At 36.4% G+C, this 19,878-nt stretch overlaps 1 protein-coding gene across 1 annotated transcript in view; it reads right to left on the minus strand.

Moving 5' to 3' along the window:
- The window catches only part of dgkb (diacylglycerol kinase, beta), a 70,724-nt gene that overhangs the window by 21,911 nt on the left and 28,935 nt on the right, over positions 1 to 19,878 (minus strand). Inside the window, 1 exon segment of the mRNA XM_048161659.1 lies at positions 15,273 to 15,337. Coding sequence (XP_048017616.1) covers positions 15,273 to 15,337 — 65 coding nt within the window.

A 19,878-nucleotide genomic window follows, 5' to 3' on the forward strand; every position in this document is an offset into this window, starting at 1 on the left:
TTTCAACATTTGATATGTTATCTATATTCTATTGTGAATAAAATATAAGTTTATGGGATTTATAAATTATTGCATTCCTTTTTTATTCACAATTTGTACAGTGTCCCAACTTTTTTGGAATCGGGTTTGTAAATAAACACATAATATAATTAAAGAGTCTTTGGTGTTTCCATGGTTTCTGCAGAAGTAAAACCGGAAATCGAGGGTAATGTGGATACGAGTCATTGACAGGCGACGTAATTACATGGGCCGTTACAAACTGCAGATTGTAAATTGCCTTTAATAACTGATAATTGAAAGGTTCTTTGGGGAACCAAAATTGGTCCTTCTATGGCATTGCTGTGAAAACTTCTATTTGGAAACTTTATTTTTAAGAGTGTATTAAAAAAATTGCTTTTCAGTGATATTGTACAATAAAAGATAAATACAGAAAAGCAGTTTTAAAGTGTTATCTTTCTAACATCAATCTGTGCCTCTATAATTAAAAGGGAGTTGACAGGTATTCTTCACCTAATTTCACACAGAATGGATTAAATTCATATTAATGGCAACAGCACTTCTTGAATGCCCATAACCTGAATCCGACCAAAATCCTCGCATCAGTCGCAAATCCACAACAGATTATCAATCAGGGGTCCGCGGTGGGGAAAAAAAACCTTTTAAAACACGCTGATGTGCAGAAACTGCACAATAAAAAATGGCCCCCTCTTCACTGGATCCCAGCCCCAACAACCTGGATCTATTAGTATAAGCAGGACAACAATCGCTGAATTATTGATTTCCTCATTAGACTTTTTGTCAGGACCATTTAGTGACGTTAAAAATGAGCTTTCATTAGCCACTTGCAGGAGAACCTTGCCGCCTTTGATTTATAATGTGCAACATGGTCAATATACGGCAGAAAGGATGAGGAAAACACGGCGCACATGCCGAGAACGGCCTCCGTATGTAACGAGGCACACTTCAAAGCATGGATTAAACGGACACACACTTCTTTATAGTGACAGAGGCTGATAACTCTCCTTTAAGTGTGTACTTAGTTACACATACATTCAGGACATACTGGATGCCTGGATTAACATATGGTTTGTTATATGCCTCATTAAAAGACCACTAATTAACAGCTGCTTTTAAACCCAGAGCAGAATCCTGAGCGATGGTTTGTTAGCAAAAGTCATATTTTATCTGAATGAGAAGGGTAAAAGACACAGGTGTTGCATCATTTGAACTCATTTTGACTGGAACTCTTACTAATAATTTGTTTCAGGAAAGAATTTGGTTCTAAATCAATATGATGTAATTTTTTAAGCAACTAAAGAAACTTCATAGATCATTCTATTACATATAGTTATGACTTAAATATAGTTTACATAAAAATATAGAGTTTTATTTGATTTTTATGATGGTTAATGATATTTTTGTGTTTCACCAAAAAAAAACAGGTTTGGAACAAAAAGAAAAGGAAAGAAAAAGAAAAGAAAAAGATGATGATGACAATGAAAAATAATACTAAACAAAATATAGTTGTCTCATTCTAGAAGTTTAACAGGATCTCCAACATACTACACATTTTAGAAAATGTGTCTTTTCGCTCGACTTAACCTCTGAGTTCCAGTATTGCAAACATTTGAGCAAAAGATCAGGATAGATTGAGCCACGACGGCTCCTTAGTCGATTCCCTCCACTTAACCTAACAAGAGTGCTAAAGCGACAAATCAAGCCGATCCCTTTGCTCATTAGGTAATTAGGAGCATCTCATCTCTTCAATCGGATTCCCATCTGTTCCGTTCCCTTTCACCGACGCACACAAGTAGGGCTGATCGAGGGTCACATCTGCACTGAAGACTGTAGGAAAGATCCATGCACACACTAGGAGGGCTGGAATGAAATCATTGAAACAGGTGTAAACGAGGTCACTGAGTCGAACAAAGTATGAAAAGTGTACATAAAGTGTTGCGAATCAACATTGTGTCAACTTCGCAGTGTTACTGAATAGGGACTTGAAGCAAAGTGTCACGGTTGCGTTGTCGACCCGAGGCGACTTTGCCTCTCGACACTTTCTGCTGCGTCTGAGGAAGGCAAACATGGTCTTGTCATTGATTTTTCTTTTGACACCTAATCTAACCTGCAGTGATGTACGACCTCATTCTCACACTAATTTCTTCTTTATCTGAGGTGATAAATATCACATTGATATAACTACCTCTGTCAGGATTGCTCTGATGCACTGGTTTGTAGAACATGACACTACAAAAAGAAAGAGAGAGAGCGAGGAAGAGAGGTGTTTGCTTTTTAACAGAAGAAAGTAAAGTTAAATGACACTGGAGTTTGGGGAGATTCTGTGATATTCTTCAAACATTCTGATTATGGTTGGTTTTAAATCTGTAAAACCCCCTAAAACCCTATAGAAAGCATACTTAAAAAATACAAATACAAAAAAACTAATTATGAATATATTAAAATAGAAAGCAGTTATTTTAAATTGTAGTAATATATCACCTTTTTACTGTATTTTTGATCGAATGAATGCAGCTTTTTTAAACATATAAGATTTCTTTCAAAAACATTAAAATATGTGTTATACACCGATAATGTGATATACTAGAATTATAAAAATTTAAAGGTGCCCTAGAATTAAATATTTAATTTATATTGGCATAGTTGAATAACAAGAGTTCAGTACATGGAAAAGACATACAGTGAGTTTCAAACTCCATTGTTTCCTCCTTCCTATATAAATCTCATTTGTTTAAAAGACCTCCGAAGAACAGGCGAATCTCAACATAACACCGACTGTTACGTAACAGTCGGGGTGTACGCCCCCAATATTTGCATATGCCAGCTCATGATCGAGGCATTACACAAGGGCAGCCAGTATTAACGTCTGGATGTGCACAGCTGAATCAACAGACTAGGTAAGCAAACAAGAACAATAGTGAAAAATGGCAGATGGAGCAATAATAACTGACATGATCCATGACAACATGATATTTTTAGTGATATTTGTGAATTGTCTTTCTAAATGTTTCGTTAGCATGTTGCTGATGTACTGTTAAATGTGGTTAAAGTTACCATCATTTCTTACTGTATTCACGGAGACAAGAGCCGTCGCTATTTTCATTTTTAAACACTTGCAGTCTGTATAATTCATAAACACATCTTCATGCTTTATAAATCTCTCCAACAGTGTAGCATTAGCCGTTAGCACGCAGCATAGCCTCAAACTCATTCAGAATCAAATGTAATACATCCAAATAAATACTATACTCACATGATCCAATCCATGCACGCAGCATGCATGACGAACATCTTGTAAAGATCCATTTTGAGGGTTATATTAGCTGTGTGAACTTTGTGTTTGCTGTTTAAGGCAAGCGCAAGCTCTGGGGGCGGGGGAGCACGAGATTTAAAGGGGCCGCAACCTATATATCGGTGCATAGTTAATGATGCCCCAAAATAGGCAGTTAAAAAAATGAATTAAAAAAAATCTATGGGGTATTTTGAGCTGAAACTTCACAGACACATTCAGGGGACACCTTAGACTTATATTACATCTTTTAAAAAGAAGTTCTAGGCACCTTTAAAAGGAATAAATACATACAAAATTTAAATATTAAGTATATATACATATTAACAGTGCATGGTAGATTATTTACAAACTGTAATCCATTACTGAATAGAAATTACATGATGATTGATACATGAAAATATAGTTAGTAAAGAAATCTATTACATTACAAATTTTAGGAAATAAAATCTGATTCTCTTTTGAAAACTTTTGACCTAACTCATTTGTCACACTGATTTAGATCTTGTAGCATATTAGTATATAAAAATGCAGAGAGGAAGAAAATATTTTTCGCTCTTTGTTGCATTAAACATACATGTCCGACTTTCTGGGGTTGTGTAGGAACCGCAGGGGTTTCAGAAATGAAATAAATTAATTAATTGTAAATAATATTGTAAATATTGTAGCCGCCTTATTAGTGGCCATTCTTATGTGTGCAATTACACAAAACTGGAAACTTTCTGAACATATATAAGCAATAGGCTTTTTAGAAAGGAACATTTAAATGATAAAATTAGTAAGAAATTAAAAAAAATATATATGGAGAATCTGCGAATTATGAATATTTACTGCCATTTTGTGAATATTAAGTCATCATGTAATCAATAAAAAAGAAACTGTGGTCTGATTACAAGTATTTTAAAATGTAATATAATCTAATTACAAGTATTTAATTGGATTAAATCTGATTGCATAATCCAGATACATATAATCAGACATACATATAATCAGTTTCTACCCAGCACTGCATATTAAAGGAATAGTTCACCCAAAAATGAAAATTATCCCATGATTTACTCACCCTCAAGCCATCCTAGGTGTATATGACATTCTTCTTTCAGACGAACACAATCAGAGATATATTTAAAAATTCAGTGGATACGGAAAGTATTCAGACCCCCTTAAATTTTTCACTCTTTGTTATATTGCAAGCCATTTGCTAAAATCATTTAAGTTCATTTTTTTCCTCATTAATGTACACACAGCACCCCATATTGACAGAAAAACAGAATTGTTGACATTTTTGCAGATTTATTAAAAAAGAAAAACTTAAATATCACATGGTCCTAAGTATTCAGACCCTTTGCTGTGACACTCATATATTTAACTCAGGTGCTGTCCACTTCTTCTGATCATCCTTGAGATGGTTCTACACCTTCATTTGAGTCCAGCTGTGTTTGATTATACTGATTGGACTTGATTAGGAAAGCCACACACCTGTCTATATAAGACCTTACAGCTCACAGTGCATGTCAGAGCAAATGAGAATCATGAGGTCAAAGGAACTGCCTGAAGAGCTCAGAGACAGAATTGTGGCAAGGCACAGATCTGGCCAAGGTTATAAAAAAAAATTCTGCTGCACTTAAGGTTCCTAAGAGCACAGTGGCCTCCATAATCCTTAAATGGAAGATGTTTGGGACAACCAGAACCCTTCCTAGAGCTGGCCGTCCAGCCAAACTGAGCTATCGGGGGAGAAGAGCCTTGGTGAGAGAGGTAAAGAAGAACCCAAAGATCACTGTGGCTGAGCTCCAGAGATGCAGTCGGGAGATGGGAGAAAGTTGTAGAAAGTCATCCATCACTGCAGCCCTCCACCAGTCGGGGCTTTATGGCAGAGTGGCCTGACGGAAGCCTCTCCTCAGTGCAAGACACATGAAAGCCCGCATGGAGTTTGCCAAGATGGTGAGAAATAAGATTCTCTGGTCTGATGAGACCAAGATAGAACTTTTTGGCCTTAATTCTAAGCGGTATGTGTGGAGAAAACCAGGCACTGCTCATCACCTGTCCAACACAGTCCCAACAGTGAAGCATGGTGGTGGCAGCATCATGCTGTGGGGGTGTTTTTCAGCTGCAGGGACAGGACGACTGGTTGCAATCGAGGGAAAGATGAATGCGGCCAAATTCGGTGTTTTTCTGTCAATATGGGGAGCTGTACATAAATGAGGAAAAAAATGAACTTAAATGATTTTAGCAAATGGCTTCAATATAACAAAGAGTGAAAAATTGAAAGGGGTCTGAATACTTTCCGTACCCACTGTATACTGGCTCTTCCAAGCTTTATACTGATGCTGAATGGGGGGCGCGTTTGCAAAAAAATACATCCATCCATCATAAATATAATCCATACGGCTCCAAGGGATTTAATAAAGGCCTTCTGAAGTGAAGCGATGGGTTTTTGTAAGAAAAATATCCATATTTATATCTTTATAAACTAAAATAACTAGCTTTTTGTAGACGACTGTACGCATACTGCGCAAGTAGACACTTGCGTCACAAGAGTAACCCCTGACAAGATGTATGATGCAGGATGTAAGATGTAGGAATATCGTAAGCTTAGATGCCTCTTGTGGTTCAAACAAATAGGGCTGTTCAAGAAACTGAAGCTCCTCTTCTCTTATATTGAAATCCTCTGACATTTCTCTTTAAAATGTCTCATTTTTGACTTATAATTCACGTGTTTTGCTCTATCCCCTGCGCTTCCACGTTCGTCATTGCGTCAAGTTTTAAATATGGATATTTTTCTTACAAAAGCCCATCGCTTCACTTCAGAAGGCCTTTATTAACCCCCTGGAGCCATATGGATTATTTTTATGATGGATGGATGCAGTTTTTTGGGCTTCAAAATCACGCCCCCCATTCACTGCCATTATAAACCTTGGAGGACTAAGGATATTTTTAAATATATCTCTGATTGTGTCCGTCTGAAAGAAGAAAGTCTTAGGATGGCTTGAGTGTGAGTAAATTATGGGATATTTTTCATTTTTGGGTCAACTATGCCTTTAAGTTGCCTTTTAAAGCACCTAATACTAAGGCAGGTATCCTTTGTGGAGAAACAATCCCAGAATGCATTGCAATAAGTGTACTGAAAATATAAGATGTAAAGAGTGCATTTACAGTAGCAGGTAGTTTTGTAATATGTTAGTGGGAAAACTGAAAACTTTAAACCTTCAAAAGACTACACTTTAATAGTTTTGTGTGTGTGCATTTTGGAATGAAAAGAGTGTAAAGACAGGCCTGTCATGCGAGTAGTTTATGAGTAAAGTAGGATCTCCTGACTCAGAGTGATGGTTAATGGCTGGAGAGTGTGAAGGAGGAGAGGTTCCCTGACAGCTGCCGGCCCTGCAGGAGTCAGTGACTCCACATGGGGCTGTGGGCACTGAAGAGGTTGCCGTGAAGGCGGAGGAGATCTCAGCAGGGAAAGGAGGCCTTTCTAGTACCGCTGGGCTTTATCTGACTACTGGCCATGCCACAGAGTCCAAGTGCACATCGGCACCTAAAACTTAACTACAGCTCTGTTGTGTCTGAGTGATTTGTGATACACAACAGTGCACATGTTTAACACTCAGTCTCTTGTACAGTAAGGGCTTCCCTGTGGAATTCTGTTCCAGTACGGATGGGGAATGTCTCACAGGCCCTGCAGATGGAGACCAGCATCTGCCAACTGAGTCTAAGAGATGCAACACAGGTAATCAGATGACAGCAAGTCCTGGCACGTCTACAAACATGAATGAGACTAAACCATAGAGGATCTGGCGGATGGCCATCAATCTGAAATCAAACGCAATGGGGTCTTCCAATAAACCCACTAATGAAAAGGCAGGTTGTTGGGATTTATACAGTACTGTTCAAAAGTTTGGTGTATTTTTTTTTTTTAAAGAAATGAACATTAAAGTGACAGTAAAGACATTTATAATGCTACAAAATATTTTTATTTCTAATAAATGCAGTTTTTTTCCCCTTTCTATTCATCAAAGAATCTGGGGGAAAAAAAAACATTTATAATCATAAGATGAAATTGAACACCAAATCAGCATATTAGAATGATTTCTGAAGGATCATGTGACACTGAAGATGCTGAAAATTCAGCTTTGACATTAAAATATATTAAAAATAAACAACAGTTATTTTACATAAAAGATGTTTACATATAGTCCACAGGACAAAAAAATAGCTGAATTTATTAAAATAACCCCGTTCAAATGTTTGGGAACCCTTGAATCTTAATACTGTGTGTGGTTACCTGATGATCCACGACTGTTTGTTTGTTTGTTTGTTTTGTGATGGTTGTTCATGAGTCGCTTGTTTGTTCTGAGCAGATAGCCGTCAATGGAGGGACAGAAATCTTTCAGATTTCATCAAAAATATCTTCATTTTGTGTTCCGAAGATGAGCGAAAGTCTTACAGGTTTGGTACGACATGAGTAATTAATGACAGAATTTTCATTTTTGGATGAACTAACCCTTTAAAGTTTTGTACATTTGGTCTATTCAAATCCAGAATATGTAGTTTTTGTATGTACAAATAAAAGACTTTTAGTGTTACAAGTGTTGATACCTGACGTAGTTGTCAAAGGTGTGAGATCTTCTAACAGTCAGTATGTGAAGTGCAAACATCAGATGGAGTTGTCTGCTATTTCTGTATGTAAGTAGTGTGTGAACATGAGGAGGTGGGTGGGTGGAGCTGGGAGGGGTTTGAAAGTCCAGCAGGGATGAGGACAGGGCCACAGGTGAGATCTCAATAAATTACACTCTGAAGTGGTCATTAATTATAGATGACATCCCAGTCAGACCAGCGATTTCATTTGAAATGAGGAGCAGTGTGCATAGCGCTGGTGCCCAGGGCTCTGGTGCGATGGCTTACATGTGTGTGTGTGTGTGAGAGAGAGAGAGAGAGAGAGCAGTGGGTCAAACAGTCTTAGCTTCTGCATTAGCTTTTTGATGAGGACCCTCATTACGCTAAACGGCCCTCTATGGTTCAGCCTCCCTCCGACTTGAGGAAAGGTTAAACAGAGAATAATTAAAGAAGACCGCCTCAGGCTGAGCATGTCACCCTTAAGGCGACACTCTGGTCAGCGGTAGGCTGTTTCAAAGACGGCTCAAGCGTTCTTCCTTGGTCAGTATCATATAGCTAAAATAAATGACACATTAATGGCACTTTAATTTATTTCACACTTGGTGTGAATGTGGAAATGGCTACAATGCAATAATGGAATAAAAAAGCCTTGAACAAGTTTTTGAAAATAATAAAATAATGGTCAGAAAGATTTTTTTTATGTTATTGAAAGAAGACCGCGTTTATTTGATCAAATATACAGCAAAACTGTGAAATATTATTTACAATTTTAAATAACTTTTCTATTTCAAAATATTTTAAAATGAATTTTATTCCAGTGATGATAAAGCTGAATTTTGCTCAAAAGACATTTCTTATTATCATCATTGTTGAATTTTTTTTTTTTTTCAGGATTCTTTGAGAAATATAAAGTTTAAAAGAACAGCATTTATCTGAAATAAAAGTAATAAATATGAAATCAAAGTATTAATTTCTTCAAAAAAATAAATAAATAAATCTTACGGACCCCAAAATTTTAATCGGTGATAAAAAAACAGAAATCCATTTGAAAAATAAAGAAAAAAAAGAACAATCAAAGTAATTTTAGGGTTTAAAATTCCTTTAAAGTTATTATAGGGAAACATTGTGTGCATGAACATTCACGGCCACACATCCAATCATGTTCATCTGCCATATGACAGTTTTCAGCTGGATATATCATATACAGTCAAACCAAAAATTATTCATTTTTTGATATTTTTGACATATTTTTACTAGTGGATGCAGGACACTATAGTTCATTTATGTAAGTGAGGATAGCAAAATAAAGTAAACTGTGACATATTATACGCAAAAACTCTTCATACAGTGGACTAGCAGTAAAAATATGTGGAAAAAATGTGGAACCAAAAATTATTCAGACACTTTGACCTGACCAGGTTTTGCTTAAGTGTTATCTGACATAATTAAATTTTTTCTGACACAGTTTAACTCTGAGATCTTGTCATAATTTATTACCATTTTTTAACTATAGTGAATAAACGGTATTAATGAATTAAATGTTCAAGGTGTCTGAATAAATTTTGGTGGTTTGACTGTAGCTCTTATTATATATATATATATATATATATATATATATATATATATATATATATATATATATATATATATATATATATATATATAAAATGATAATTTTTAGATGGCAGTGATGATTAATACCAACTCAACACAATTTTACTATGGCACTGTGGTGGAAAATGCAATCAAATGGTATTTTTTGAAGGAGACAACCACAAGGCCACACATTTCAAAAGACAGCACACATACTGTAATAATAAAGTTCACAAAGCCAAAGACAACCAAGACACTTTCTTTTCTCCTTTTTGGCATCATCTTGAAGACAGAGATTATCTTGGAACCGCATGAACGATCAGTGATGAGAGAGAAAGTGTACTTTAACGAGTCCATGCGACGCCGCCACACTGATTGTCTGCTTTTAATCCTCGACCTCATTATCACCCTCTGGTCTTACTCCAGCAGTAAATTAATCTATCTGCAAAGTGTCAAATCTTCTCACTTTCCTCCTGGTAATCACCCGAGGTGCAAATAAAACCAGGGAACCGGGTTCGCTCAAGACCCCGCGTCCGTTATCAACGAGACGATACCGTGTTATAATTAAAAACCAATTGGCCATTGTTGGGTTGCTCATTAAGCCGATCAAATATTTGTGTCTTCGCTAAGGTCAATGCAATGACATTCAATAACAGGCAGTGTGAACTGCAAAAAAAATGTTAGAGATTGGAAAAGTTGCATGAAAAAACAGCCAAAAAGTCATGAAAAAGATGGTAATTTCAGTGCTACGCCATATTAAAAAAGAGAAGACTGGCAAAATTGTACCAATGGCCTAACATGCTAGACCTATGCTAATATGGTTAATGGTTAATGGTCAAAAAATTTTGGATTTTTGTATGAAGTAACAAATAATGCACATGCAAAAACTTCTAAAAACACAATAGTTAACATTATTTTTCTGATAGAATGTTGAAAATCATGCAAAAATATACTTTAAAAACCACCTATCAAACGTTTCATAGAAAGACCCCTATGGATCAATGTTAAAAAAAAACTCCAATGCCTTTAACTGTAAGCGAGATATGCATGGCCTGTGCTTCAGCAATATGATGATATATTAAAACAGTTATATATTTGTAAAAGATAAAGGTTCCTAGAAAAATCCAATACAAAAAAAAATCTGCAATACCTTCCTAACTATGATCATACATTATTGAGGGAGAAAAGATACTATGTAATAGAGAGATCTAAACCCATTCTCTCATGTGAATTATTTATCAAATTCAAATAACAGATGGTATAATTTTCTTAAAATATCTTAATAATTATTCAAAAGGCACAGTGGTTTAAAACAGTTCCTGTACACATGCTCTCGTGCGATCAGAATACTGTTCGATTATATGTGAATCAACGTCAACATTCATGCCTTCTGACTCCTGACCAATCCTGAAATTAAAATGCTATCTGCTCGCCAGCTTTGAAAAATAGTATCGCACATAGAAAGTATAATTATCATTTGATTATTAAAAGACTCTCCTGAAGGTCTTGTGTCATCACGGTGATGGAAAAATGATGTCAAACTACCCAAGCAAATTCAATTACCCAACCAATTACTCGTCTGCGTTCATACTGACTTATTGGGACATTAAATATTAATGGGAGCATAGATATCAAATTTGCTCATCATTAGAAGGTGCACACATTGTGGGCTAATCACAGATGTTCCACATCACTCAGATCCTTTCAGCAAAGAATTAAACACTCCAACACAAAGGAGCACCTACATCTGTTGCTTGACTATTCATAAAGGTCTGCTGGAGCTAAAAGAATAGGAAAGAGTAAATCTATTTGTGTAAATACATACATTGAGTAAGCCTGTGTCACTCCAATAGCAATATATAATAAACTAAGGATGAAGTGTATAATATCTATGACACTGACATCACTAAATGCAGATGCAACAGTAATGAATGTTTTCAAACAGGTTTTCCAATCGACTATTGGTTACACAAACAGATAATCCCGCACCAAATTTACATCATTGGTTGAGCCAATGTTGCTGTGACAGACTGCTTAAAGGATTAGTTCACTTAAAAATAAAAATCACCCCTTTACTCACCCTCAAGCCATCCTAGGTGTATATGACTTTCTTCTTTCAGATGAACACAACCTGAGATATATTAATAAATATCCGGGACCAATGAGTATGAAGCTCATGAAAGTGCATCCATCCATCATAAACGTACTCCACACGGCTCCAGGAGGTTAATAAAGGCCTTCTGAAGTGAAGCGATGCGTTTGTGTAAAAAAAAAAAATCAGTTATAAAGTAAAATATCTAGCTTCCAACAGACCATCTTTCGCATTCAACTTAAAAAAAACAAAAAACATAACTGACGTTGCGTTATGTCGAGAGGCGTTGCACTTTCTTCGAAAGCTGAATACAGAAGGCGGTCTGGCAGATATTTTACTTTATAACTTGTTAAATATGGATATTTTTCTTACACAAACGCATCGGTTCGCTTCAGAAGGCCTTTATTAACCCCCGGAGCCATGTGGAGTACAGGTTTATGATGGATGGATGCACTTTCTTGAGCTTCATACTCGTTGGTATCGTTCACTGCCATTATAAAGCTTGGATGTGTCAGGATATTTGTAAATATAACTCAGATCATGTTCATCAGAAAGAAGAAAGTCATATACATCTAGGATGGTTTGAGGGTGAGTAAAGCTTGGGTAATTTTCATTTGAAAGTGAATTAATCCTTTAAACAAACAGGACAATGTATTAAAAACACCACAGAGCCAAAATGCTTACGGAAATCAACCTATAAATGGCTTATATATAGTTGTCTCTCAATTTTAAGCCTTAAAGGCTTAGTTCACCTCATGTCGTTCCAAACCCGTAAGACCTCCGTCATCTTCAGAACACAGTTTAAGATATTTTAGATTTAGTCCGAGAGCTTTCTGTCCCTCCATTGAAAATGTATGTACGGTAGACTGTCCATGTCCAGAAAGGTAATAAAAACATCATCAAAGTAGTCCATGTGACATCAGTGGGTTAGTTAGAATTTGTTGAAGCATCGAAAATACATTTTGGTCCAAAAATAACAAAAACTACGACTTTATTCAGCATTGTCTTCTCTTCCGGGTCTGTTGTATATCTGCTTTCACACCACAGTGATGCTGCTTCTTCTTCTTCTTTCCTGTTTTACGGCGGTTGGCATCCAGCTTATTGGTGCATTACCGCCCCCTTCTGCTCCGGACAGTGACACGATTAGGACATCTGCGACATGCACACCTACGCACCATTTAAAAAATATAGCAAAACCAAAATACAAACAATGTAGAATAGCTTGAATACAGCGTGTCTCCCTCAGACTGTAAACGAAGCTCAGGCGCACCGGATAACACGTCATCAGCGTCACTGTCCGGAGCAGAAATGCACCAATAAGCTGGATGCCAACCGCCATAAAACAGGAAAGAAGAAGAAGAAGCAGCGTCACTGTGGAGTGAAAGCGGATGTACAACAGACCCGGAAGAAAAGACAATGCTGAATAAAGTCGTAGTTTTTGTTATTTTTGGACCAAAATGTATTTTCGATGCTTCAAAATCTTCTAACTAACCCACTGATGTCACATGGACTACTTTGATGATGTTTTTATTACCTTTCTGGACATGGACAGTATACCGTACATACATTTTCAATGGAGGGACAGAAAGCTCTCGGACTAAATCTAAAATATCTTAAACTGTGTTCTGAAGATGAACGGAGGTCTTACGGTGTGGAACGACATGAGGGTGAGTCATTAATGACATAATTTTCATTTTTGGGTGAACTAACCCTTTAAAAAAGCCATACTAAAATATTCAGATTATAGTAAATGATTACATGTAATCTGGATTAAGTAATCAGATTACAAAAATTAAGTACTTGTAATTAGATTATATTACATTTTAAAATATACATAATCAGACTACAGTTACTATTTTATTGATTACATGATTACATATTATTCACACAATGGTGAATAATTCAGAATTTAATCTTTTTCAAATTTAAAATTTTACTTTCTAAAAAACTATATCACTTATATACATTCAGAAAGTCTTGTAGTTTTGTGGAATCGCACACAGACTAGCCACTAGTCAGGTGGCTATAATTACATGGAAAATTGAGAGGCCACAAACGCATTTAAATCATTGGATTTACAGAAATCATTTCACTTTTAAGGAGTGTTTTATCAACATTGCAACATATCAAATCAACTCTTGACGAACACCTTAACTATTTGAATTATCACTCAGTAAGTCTTATAACCATGTATTGTCTTTTTTCTTTCAAACACATTTTTATTATAATTTGTATTATTTTAGAATTATTTATTTTAATTGTATCAGTATTATCCTATTCAATTCAAAGTGATAAAATGAGTTTGGTCAAAAGTAATCTAAAAGTAATCAAAAAGTAGTTTAATTATATTACCTTAAAGGATTAGTTCACTTTCAAATGATAATTAGCCCAAGCTTGACTCACCCTCAAGCCATCCTAAATGTATATGACTTCCTTCTTTCTTATGAACACAATTGGAGAAATATGAATAAATATCCTGACGCATCCGAGGTTTATAATGGCAGTGAGCGAGACCAACAAGTATGAGCTGAAGAAAGTGCTTCCATCCACATCCATCCATCATAAACGTGTACTCCACATGGCTCCGGGGGGTTAATAAAGGCCTTCTGAAGCAAAGCATTGCGTTTGTGTAAAAAAAAGCATATTTAACAAGTCATGAATGTAAAATATCTAGTTTCCGCCAGACCGTCTTCCATATTCAAGTTATGAAAAAAAAAAAACGAAACTGGTGTCGCGTCACTTACGCTTTTTCCGGAAGTTGAACAGGGAAGGCATAGGATGTAGCTTAAGCTTTTTGAACTGTGAGAGCTGTTGCGCTTTTGTCATAAGTTGAATGCACAAGATGGTCTGGCGGAAACTAGATATTTTAGTTTCACAACTTGTTAAAAATGCATATATTTTTTTACACAAATGCAACGCTTCACTTCAGAAGGCCTTTATTAACCCCCCAGAGCCGTGTGGAGTACGTTTATGATGGATGGATGCACTTTCTTCAGCTCATACTTGTTTGGTAATTCATGCTGCCATTATAATATGTGTCAGGATATTTATTAATATTTCTACAATTGTGTTCATCAGAAAGAAGAAAGTCATATACACCTAGGATGGCTTGAGGGTGAGTAAATCATGGGGTAATTTTCATTTTAAAGTGAACTAATCCTTTAAATAATGGATTACTTCACTAACTAAAATTGTTGCCATGTAATTTGGAATCAGTAACGGAATACAATTTGCAATTAATCTACCCAGCGCCGTATATAAACAGTATTACATATGTATATTATCATTATAATTAATATCATAATTAGTCCTCATAATCTTGAAGGTTGTGGCCTTAAACAACATTTCTAGATCTCTTGTGTACACTACACTTACGTTAAAACATTCTTCTTTCAAACTTACGAAGGTTTTTCAGCTCAAGATCAAATTTTGGGATCCATAACAATACAATGCCACATCTTTATCTAATTTTAGGGAATAAAAGCATGGCAGAAGTCTCAAAGACACACCTGAGGGGGGAAGGAGAGTTATCAGGGCATTAACTCACTGTAAACCCAGCAGACACGCTGGCGAGCTTACAGATCGAGATGACAGCCAAAACAGTGGGAGTTAAGATGCAGTGTTGGTGAAGTGTTTGGTGTTAACACAAAGATAGAGAAAGAGAAGTACCTGCTGTTAAACCTTTCTGGATGTTTCTCTCTCATAATGTGGAATCGATGAGCGATAGATGCATCCTACAAAAGGAGAAAAAAAGCTAATTAGATATACCGTCATCAGTGCTTCGTTAGGGGCCTTTGACGTATTAAACTCGTGTGTCAGATTCTCTCATCATCCGCTGTGCATCTGGGTCTTAAAATCTCGAATTTGACAAAACAGCTGTGTGAAGATGAAAAGACAACAGATTGAGATTGTATTGAATAGTTTCATGATGGTTTTATCATGGGCCATTAGCTATAAACAAAAGCCTCACGTCAGAGACGTCACAGACAGAGACGTGTGTATTTTAAAACCAGACAAAAATCTGACAAAAAAAAAAAATAATAATTCCTTTCCCTACACAGAGCACCAACAATGGGCCTGATCGCCCTTCCACATAACTGGAAACAAGTTTGGGCTCCATGCATATGTATGTGTGTTAACAGATAAGGTGTTTGTGATTCTTTGCTGGGGTTCTAGCCAACGATGATGAGTATTGACAAGAGGTCTAACACGTGGTTCGGCTAATTAATCACACACGTATACAGGATGCTGCAGCTCTGCTGGCGCCTGTCGCAGATACTCTTCCACTCTGGCATCTGGGGGTTAGAGGTTCAGATGCACTTGCATGCACTACTGTAAATGTTTTGTTGCTATGGTGATGTATGGAGATGGCGGTTGGAATGTAAACTGACTATATGTCCTGATTGAGAAATAGATTCTGAAGGCCTGATCATTTGTAAGGACAAAAAGGAGAAGCAAGATAAACACACTTTATACACCTTATAGAAGATATGCAGATTTCATTTAGCAGAATTCCACAGATTTAACATTATGATAAAAAACATTATGATTCAGTGTGGCTGTCGCTTAAGGGAAGTACAACTAAATATGCTTGAAAGGGTTAAGAATATAATTAATCATTATAGACAGGGTGTAAAATAAACTTTTTTTTTTTTTTTTTTTTTTTTTTACACACATGACAAGTGAATGGAGAACATTGGTCATGAAACTGTATTTTTATAATTTTTAAAGTTACTTTTTTTTGACATATTATTGAGATGTTGAATATTCACAGAAAACAGCAATATGACACAAAACTGTTTGACCTACACTGGATACAGGCAAAAGTGGGACATTCAAGTATAACGGTATCAAATAAATACATTGTAAAGCTCACAGATTTTTAAAGTCTTCATAGCTTTCTTATTCAGAGAGTCTCTAATACAGCCCTTCCTCAGCCAACAAAACTGCAAAATTGGGTTTTCTGATTAGTATATTTACATTTATGAATATAATATTTTATCAAAAGTATAAATTCATTAATTAAATAAATCACTTCATCTTTTTTTAAGGATAATCAGTAAAACCAAAGAGTACATTTTCCCATAAAAGAGAGAAAGGTCTTGAACATTGAATATTTTCATTAATAAATTTCTGTAACTTACACCACAATATAACTGAAAAAGTACAATGCCAAAATAAATGCAATGCAGTTTCGAGATAATTATTACAGAAAGCACAATTTATCGCTTCTTTTAATTTTTGTAAATAGTTATTAAAGGTGCTAAAGAGGATGTTTTGTTTTATACATTTTTGCAATATTACTTGAAACTGTCTTTACTAACTGATAAAAGACTATTTATTAGGTGCACTGAAAGGAATAATATTAATATACATCATCTGTGCACGAGGTAGGGCCTTAAAAACATCAGCCAATCGTTTACGCGATCATCGCGTAAACGATTGGCCCTCTGGCTTGTCAGTCACTGCCATGACGTTCCTTGTGAGAGACGTGCGCGGCTGCGCGCTCCAGTAACATTCCACACTCCACAGGCGCCGCATGAAATGTTTTCGTCAGGAGACAGGAGTAACAACTGCAGATTATGAGTTACCTGCGGACATAATGAATCCACTAACATGACACAGCGAATGCCGGTGGTAAACACTCGTGTTCCAATACTCGTGCACGAGTTTTGGGAGGCGTTCCCTCGAAATGAGCTGTGAAGGAGGGGGGTTGTTCTTACGCATGCGCTCATTTCAAAAACTCACTAACAGTCTTTGGTTTCTCACTCGACGAAAAGATCCTCTTTAGCACCTTTAATTGGGTAAAACCTGTGAATGAGATACTTTTTAACCTTATTTCTAATATGAAATCTCTTGGGTAAAAAACACACTTTGTCCCAGCAAATCATTTTACCGTTTAATAAAGAATTCCAATAAAATATAACAAACGGCCATAGTAACTATTTCTTTTTGAAAAAGAGTGCGAATGGCTCCATTATTATTTTTGGAGGAAGGAGCTGTTGTTGTTGTTGAATATAGTTTAATAAATGACCGTCGTCTTCTGTGAAGTAGTGCAGGACAGTCCTTGCGTCGGACCCGAAATAGATAAATATTAAGCCTGCTTTTTCAAAACAAAGAAAAGAAACTATGGAAGGATGATGATTAGTATACTTCAACAGTGGGAAACTCTGTATATTTGTGCATTGTGCGAATGTTCAACGATCAATTTCGATTTGAAGCTTGTGACATAGGCCACATTTACATTACATGGTTCAAGTGACCCATTTCTGATTTTTTCCTCCCATGTGGCACTGATCGGAATCGTATATATAACCCATGAATGTGAAAGCAGGAAAAAACACATGGATTCTGATATTCTCAGATCGGTTTCAGGCCTCATTCATATGTTGAAATAAACCTGATATGAATCAGATACATGCATTTGCATCTGCCATGTAAGCGGACAGATATTCCCGTCAATGCAAGACGTACGTCATTGAAAAAGTGACGGTGGTGAATGACGTCAACTCAGGTGGACACCAACCTCGATCACATGACTCTTTTTAATGCCCAGGCTGCAAAAAGGGCTCTCCACTTTTTTTCTCCTCCTTAAGAGACCAATGTTTTGCTGACCTTTAAAGACGGTGCAGAAAGTAAAAGCTTGTATTATCGTTTCATCTGCATCCATTGCAAATCATACAGTTTTTACTTTCTTTTTGGCTTAAGCTTTTCTGGGTCAGAATGTCTACCTTGGGTTGTTTCGCCAAAGTGTATAGTGTAAATGCAGATATGGGTCACTTTAAAAAAAAAAAAAAAAAAAAAAAAAAAAGGTCAACAAATCAGAATTTGGCCAGAAAATCTCCATTTCAGAGATCTCCATACAGTGTTTCAGTGTATAAGTTATCTCCCTCCATACACTTTAGTATCATTAGCTACATTTACATGGATAATTTTTGTTTCTATCGGGATGAATCCAAACATAGTTTACTTGAACGATGAATAAAGTGATGGGGTTGATGTGCACATTCATGACGACCAGCTTACATCTTCTTTTAAAAGTGACCCATATCTGCATTTACACTATACACTTTGGCGAAACAACCCAAGGTAGACATTCTGACCCAGAAAAGCTTAGGCCAAAAAGAAAGTAAAAACTGTATGATTTGCAATGGATGCCCAAAAAGTTCAAACAGGTAATTTACAAAGGTATATTTGGGGGGAAAAGTATGAGTGAACTTGGGTGTGCTCGGAGATTAAAAAAAAAAAAAACTTGCAGAAACTTTCTTCTATACCTCCCTCTCTTTCCCCCCCAAGACCCAAACACACTCTTAGGACCATTTGTGAATCCAGCCCCTCCAATGAAACCACCTCCACACAGAAGACCCCCTGCTAGCTCACTGCTGAAAATTTTTTAGTGGAAGCCAAAAAAAAAATCAATTCCTTTACTGTTGACATCTTTTAAACCCGCTGTTAGTTGCAGAGCAAAGGGAGGCCCGGGGTCCCACCAGGCTCCGTTTTCTTGAACGCAGAACAAGAAGAAAGGTAAAATGACAGGCGTATCTAAAAGATTGTATTGCTCTTTTCTTACAAACCGCACAATATATAAAAACATGAGAGCAAAGGCACAGGTCTCCCCTCGGCCTGGCTCTGGTTTGATGCCCGGCGCTGAAACCAAGGAGCTTTCAGAGACGTCATCGTATCCGGCGTTCATGAAGGAGAGATTTCCTTTCATTGACTCTAAAGTTAAAGTTGCAGCAGTCAGTCACTCGCTATCTTTCATCTGCCGTTGTCCACCCCTCCCAGATAATTACCACTGCAAAACTCTCGTGACCAAATTAATAAAGGGACATGTGTAATGTTCTCTCATAGTTCACCATTTAGTCCAATTACGGCTTGTCCAGGCAGATGATGTGCCTTCACCGGGAGAGTAATGACTTTGACATGAGTGCAGGGTCATTAGGAAACAGACTACATTATCTTAGGCGATCCTGTATGATTAGGGACTGTCTCTAGCTTCTGGCTCTGACCGAAATGATAACACCCCTTGTCTAATGGAGAGGGATATTTCAACTTTGGTATTTAAATGGTATCTAATTACCCAAAATATCACTTGACAGGGTGATCAGTCAACGAGACAAGTGTTAATATGAAGAACAGCTTTGATTCGAGAGAGTTTTTGTTGATGCGTTGCAGATGACAGACGTTTGTTATACCAACCTTGTTAGTCTTTGGATTTAAATTTGACATTTAAAAAAAAAAAAGATTTTGTGTTTTGTTGTATTTCTTTTATTCA

Source organism: Megalobrama amblycephala, linkage group LG16 (assembly GCF_018812025.1).
Source record: "Megalobrama amblycephala isolate DHTTF-2021 linkage group LG16, ASM1881202v1, whole genome shotgun sequence".
NCBI lineage: Eukaryota > Metazoa > Chordata > Actinopteri > Cypriniformes > Xenocyprididae > Megalobrama > Megalobrama amblycephala.